General features: G+C 54.7%; 1 protein-coding gene across 1 annotated transcript; it reads left to right on the forward strand.

Moving 5' to 3' along the window:
- Positions 1-3,867, forward strand: LOC130141554 (keratin, type II cuticular Hb4-like). The gene is made up of 9 exons (XM_056322576.1): positions 1-315; positions 809-1,017; positions 1,526-1,586; positions 1,850-1,945; positions 2,197-2,361; positions 2,502-2,627; positions 3,023-3,243; positions 3,545-3,576; positions 3,641-3,867. Exons 1-9 carry the CDS (start codon positions 1-3, stop codon positions 3,865-3,867), a joined length of 1,452 nt encoding a protein of 483 aa, XP_056178551.1.
- The last annotated feature ends 1,838 nt before the right edge of the window (positions 3,868-5,705 follow it).

Below are 5,705 nucleotides of genomic sequence, written 5' to 3' on the forward strand. Positions count from 1 at the left end.
ATGGGCTACCGTGGCTTGGGTTACTCCAGCAGCAGAAGCCTCGGTGGGGTGGCACACTCCAGGACCACGGCAGTGGCTGGAAGACGTGGATGCGGCTTTGGTGCAGCCAGCACAGGGCTTGGCTGCGGAGGCGCTGGCTTTGGCTACAGGGCTGGTGGGGTCTTCAGGCCACGCACCATCACACCCATCACCATCAACGAGCAACTGCTCCAACCGCTCACACTGGAGCTCGACCCCAACGTGCAAACGGTGAAGTTCCAGGAGAAAGAGCAGATCAAGGCCCTCAACAACAAATTTGCTTCTTTCATTGACAAGGTGAGCTAAGAACCCCCTCCCAGTCCCAGTTTGCAGGCACTGGAGTCCACGGGAGGTGCCTGGTGCGGAAAGGGCACGGAACCCGTGTAAGACAACTCATTTGAGACATTGAGGACAATTTCCTAAGGGTGCCAGCTGAGCACCAAGGGGGTTATGAGCAACTGGGGAAGCTTCAGTGTACAGGCACCATTGCTCCGATCTCTGTGCCTCAATACAAGGAGGGAATAAGCTAAAACTAGTTTCATCAGCCTCCCAGTCCCTTCCCATTCTTCTCCACTCATCCCAAACGTGTTGCAAATCTCTCCTTTCTAGAAGCACTTTGTTTGCTTGGTGCATTTCCACCTGGGTGGCCCAGAACAGAAGCACACGGGAACAGGACACACTGCACTCGTGTAGCAGCAGCAGCAACAGGTTTCCCTGCTGTTGCACGGACACTGGCTCTCCTGAGCTCTTCATCCTCATCTCATTTCCTATTTTGCTTTCTGGGATTCAGGTTCGATTTCTGGAACAGCAGAACAAGGTGCTGGAGACCAAGTGGAGCTTTCTGCAGGGTCAAAACCCCTACAAGAACAGCATCGTGCCCACGTTGGAGGCTTATATCGGTTACTTGAAGAAGCAGCTGGAAGCACTGGGGAGCAACAGAGCCCAGTTAGAAACAGACCTGAAAACTGCACAGCAGGGTTTGGAAACCAACAAGAAAACGTAAGTAAGAAACCAAGAGATGTGAACGCAGGGCTCAAAATGTTCACAATTTGTAAGCAGGCACAGACCGTGAACTTTCCATGGTAGTAAATGGTTCCAGGGAATGAACAGGTGGATGGAGAGATCTACCAGGATCTCAGTATACAAGACAAGGTCCCAGCTGACAGAGATGGAGGGAACAGAGGATGTACCTCTTTGAGGTTCTCTTTCTCTCCTTCCTAATTCAAGGAATTAGCATTTAGAAACACTCAGCAGGTATTCACTGTTGCAGAGGTCAAACGAAAAAACAGTTCTGCTGCAAATTTATAAAGATGCAGAAACCTCCCTGAAAACACATTTGCTTTCCCATGGGCTACGAAACAAGACCAAAGCATCCCAAAACACTGTTTGGGGAAAAAAAAAAAAAAAAAAAAAAAAAAAGAGTTTCACTTCTTGAGAGAAGGCCTGAAGAAACCCAAACAAAGGTGTAATTGCACCGAATTCAAAGATCTCCCGTTTTCCCATGCAGGTACAAGGATGAGCGCAGCCAGCGGACGAGCACCGAGAGGGAGTTTGTTGCCCTGAAGAAGGTGAGCAAGGGGCTGTTTGAACTCTCCTCCTCAGGTTCAGGTCTTTGGGCTGTACACAGTGATTTATTTCCCCAAAGCAGCACACGGGACAAGTACAAGCAGGAGCTGGTGCGAGGGTTTGCTCGGACTAAAATCATCAGCAGCTGTGTAACGGGGCGCTGGTGCAGTCACGGCACCAGCAGCGAGAGTCCCTCACCCCAAGGGCAGCCCCAAGCCTGCTCTTGCCAATAACCTTCCTTCTTCTATCCCCACCGCCTCTCCAGGACGCGGACTGTTTTTTCTTAAACAAAGCAGAGCTGGAAGCCAAGGTGGAAAGCCTGAAAGAAGAGGCTGAATTCCTGAGAACGTTCTACAAGGAGGTAAGAAGCCTTAACATTGCACCAGCCGTGGTTTGCATTTCCCAGCTGGGTTTTGGAGGGGGAGGAAGGGGGGACACAGGGCAGTGGTCACCCCTTGTGGTGAACGATGAGCATCAGCAATTCACGTCTGCATGGTCACTGCAAAGGGGGACCAAGCGGTGCAACGCGGGTGATACCCCGGCTTGGGGCTGGACTGGGAGCACAGTGGGACCAGTATCTCTCTGACCAGCTCAGCTCCGTGTTGCCACCAGGAAATCCACCAGCTGCGGGCCCAGATCACAGATTCCTCAGTGGTCGTGCAGATGGGCCACAGCCAAGACCTTGATGTGGATGGCATCACTGCGGACATCAAGGCTCGGTACGAGGACGGTGCCCGCAGGAGCCGGGCAGAAGCACAGGCGTGGCATGAGAGCAAGGTAAGAACACTGGGCAGCGGGAGGATCTGGGACCAATTTCAAATCCAGAGAAACACCCCCCACTCTCCTGATTTGTTCTGATTTCACCCAGAGCACGTGTTTTGGGGATAGGCAACGATGTCTTTTGAGTGTTTTTTTAGTTTGAGGAGCTGCGAGCCACTGCAGGCAGAAATGCTGACAGCCTGCGAGAGACGAAACCCAGGATAGCTGAGCTGAACCGGGTAGTGCAGAGGCTGGACGGAGAAGTCAAAAGCGCCAAGGACCAGGTGAGCACAGCCAGGTCTGGTTGTTCCAGCAGGGCACAGAGGGAATTGCTGTTCCTACAAGCTCCCACGGCCGAATTAAATGGTGTTGTAGCACCTCGCAAGGGGCGTTCATGAGCTGGCTCTGCTGCTCCAGGTCGGGCTGCATGAAAGCCCAACTCATGCAGCACCTGAAGGCAGATGCGGTTACAACACCCCATCCTCCGCCAGCAACACGGGGGGGGGGGGGCACCGAAACTGCATCTCCGGCTGCCCCAAACCCCTGCCAGAGGGGATCGCATCTCCATCTTACTGCTGGGCTGAACGTGCAACCAGGCTTTAAACCCGTCTCTCGGTAACACGTTACGCTTGAAGACAGCAAGAAACAGCCAAGACTGATGGTGTCTCACTCCCTGTAGCGCTGCAAGCTGGAAGCTGCTGTGGCCGATGCGGAGCAGCGTGGGGAAATGACCCTCAAGGATGCAAAGCAGAAACTGGCCGAGCTGGAGGATGCTCTGCAGAAAGCCAAGGCTGACCTGGCCCGGCAGAGCTGCGAGTACCAGGAGCTGATGAACGTCAAGCTGGCCCTGGACATCGAAATCGTCACCTATAGGAAGCTGCTGGAGGTCGAGGAGAGCAGGTGGGTGACAGACCCCAGCAGGGCTGCACAAGCTGCTCTAGGTGCCTGGGTTGGAAGAAGAAACGTCTGGACGATGCTATCGCAGCTGCCACGCTGCACATCGCCACACAGCCCTGATGCAAGATCAGTTCTCCCCATCAGTCCTGATGGGCCTCCACCAGTGCAAACCCACCCAAACAGCTGGTCCTGCTGCCTCCGAATGGTGGGACAGGCTCGGGAGGGTCAGGCTCGCTTCTGAGGCTAAAGGGCTTTGCACTTGAGGACAGGCTGGTGACATGCAACCTTCTCCCACTCCCTACAGGCTCAGTGCAGAAGGCTTCCCCGTCAGCATCTGTAAGTTATTCGCCTTCCACCAAACCCACGCCCCTTCTGCCTTTTCTCCAGGGAGTTCCCTAAGCTGAAACTCAGCTCTGCTCTCCTTTTGCAGCTGCTTGTGGTTCGCAGGGAGGTCTCCCCTACACCCCAGAGCCTGGCTTTGCAAGTGCCCATGGATCAGCCAACAGAAACACGTGCTGGACCAGCAGCACGGCGCTGAGCTGCTGTGATGGCGTTAGCAGCAGGGGCACAAGTTGCTCCCACATGACGGAGGGATCTGTGACCAAGTCAGCCAGGGCCAACATGTGAAGAGCCATAGATAAATGGCAAGGCTGGAAACGAAGCGACACGCACAGCAACAGCCGAGCCAGAGCCAGCGCACATCCTGCTCCCCAGCACCGCCTGCGCGTTCCCCGTTACGTGGGGGTACAGAAAGCAAAGAGATCTTTTCTATGCTCGAGAGTTTTGCTATTGCTGCCAGGGAATCTAGGAGCAAGAAGGGCTAAAATCCCCCTCATCGTGCCCATTGCTCTGATGCCTTTGGTGTAGCTCCCTGATCTTCCCACTCCTACAGGTTCAAGGATTGAAATGAAGTGGGAGAGACGGCGCCTTCCACCTCAGAGCGTTTTCATTCGCACTTTATCCATCCCAGCTGCCCCAGCAGCTCTCACCCTGCACCAACCCAGTCCTATCACTCAGCCTTTTAGCTACAGATACACCCTGGCACGAGCAGAGCCCCCCCGCAGCTGCCCAGCTCGCAGCTCCCTCGCACGCCACATCGATCTCATCGATTACTTGCCCCAAGGGGTGGGTTTCAAGGGCTGCTGCTGTCCGAGGCTGACGTACTCGCGTTACCTGTTTTGAAACCGATCCACAACTTTTCATCTGGGTTTTTCAATGGTCTGGCTCATCCGTTGCCACAAAGGGCATCGCGACCGGACGGCCGGGGGACCAGGGTTCCGGTGCGGGTTCAAGGGGTTGATCCGTTGACACGCTGCCTTAAGGCACAAAGCTCCTCTGCGATCTTGTTCCAGGGATCCAAACCCCACCTGAAACATGTGAGACCAGCACCAGTTGCCTTCCCAGTCACCCAGCATCAAGGGCGCTGAACTTGGAGTTAAGTACATCGACCCTGTTTGAAGGGAAAGGGGAAGCAGAGATTTATTTCTGATGCCCACGTATTTTGCCAGCAGCTTTTATTCTCGCTTTAGTCTTGCGTCTCCAATAAATTGACATAGCAACTCGGTTACCTACACCCACCTTCCTTTGGGGAAAGGAGGGTTAATTCTTGTGTCTGCTCCCCGATCTCAAATGCCAAAGCTTACAGGGGTCTGCAGCAGGCACAGGCAAGCCTTACACCCGATGGGGGCTCTTCCTTCGTAACCCAGACACCCCAATGGTCTCCCACAGCCCCCAGCACATCCATTCCCATGCAGATGAGCAGCTACGCAGGGAGCGGGGTTATAACCTCTCCAGAGCAGCACGAAGGCACAGCCCTCTTCTCCCTCACACCTGCGCACGAGGAGCAGGACCCATTCCACCCAAAGCTGAGCCGTTACGAGAGCTGGCTGCCAGCGAGGCACCAGACGCGGGTGCTTCCCAGGTCAGATGTCTTCGTTACGACAGGGTGGAGCCCCAAATGGGTTTTTTCCCCCAGGAAAACCAACGCAACAAAAACATTTAGAAGGCACTGACTAAGCAAAGATGCTCTAGCAATTTGCATAAAGCTAACTGAAACTTTTCATTGCTACCATTGATTGCTAGCTCCCCTTAAAACCGTCACCAATTGCCTCGACTTACCTGGCAGCTCTGGGTGGTGTGACACCCCCTCGTCCTTCCCCTCACCCTGGCGCTGACCAGGTCCCGGCTCAGCTCATTGCAGGACCCCCAGGGGCAGGGCAGACCCAGCTCCTGGCCTGTGCCATGAACCCCTTCCCAGGCTGGAGCTGCCCTGAGCACAAAGTCCCACCACCTCCCTCTGGAGTAACCTCTTCTCATCTCCAGTCTGTGGGGTGTTGCCCTTTATAACCTCATCAAGCCAATTAGGCTTCCCATCAAGCTAGTTAGGCATCTCAGGTGGAAGCCCTCCCAGGACTGGAGTTGTCTCCCCCGCACCTTACCCAGTGGAGCTGGGGACTCAGGCCAGC

The sequence above is a fragment of the Falco biarmicus genome, chromosome 19 (assembly GCF_023638135.1).
Source record: "Falco biarmicus isolate bFalBia1 chromosome 19, bFalBia1.pri, whole genome shotgun sequence".
Classification (NCBI taxonomy): Eukaryota; Metazoa; Chordata; class Aves; order Falconiformes; family Falconidae; genus Falco; species Falco biarmicus.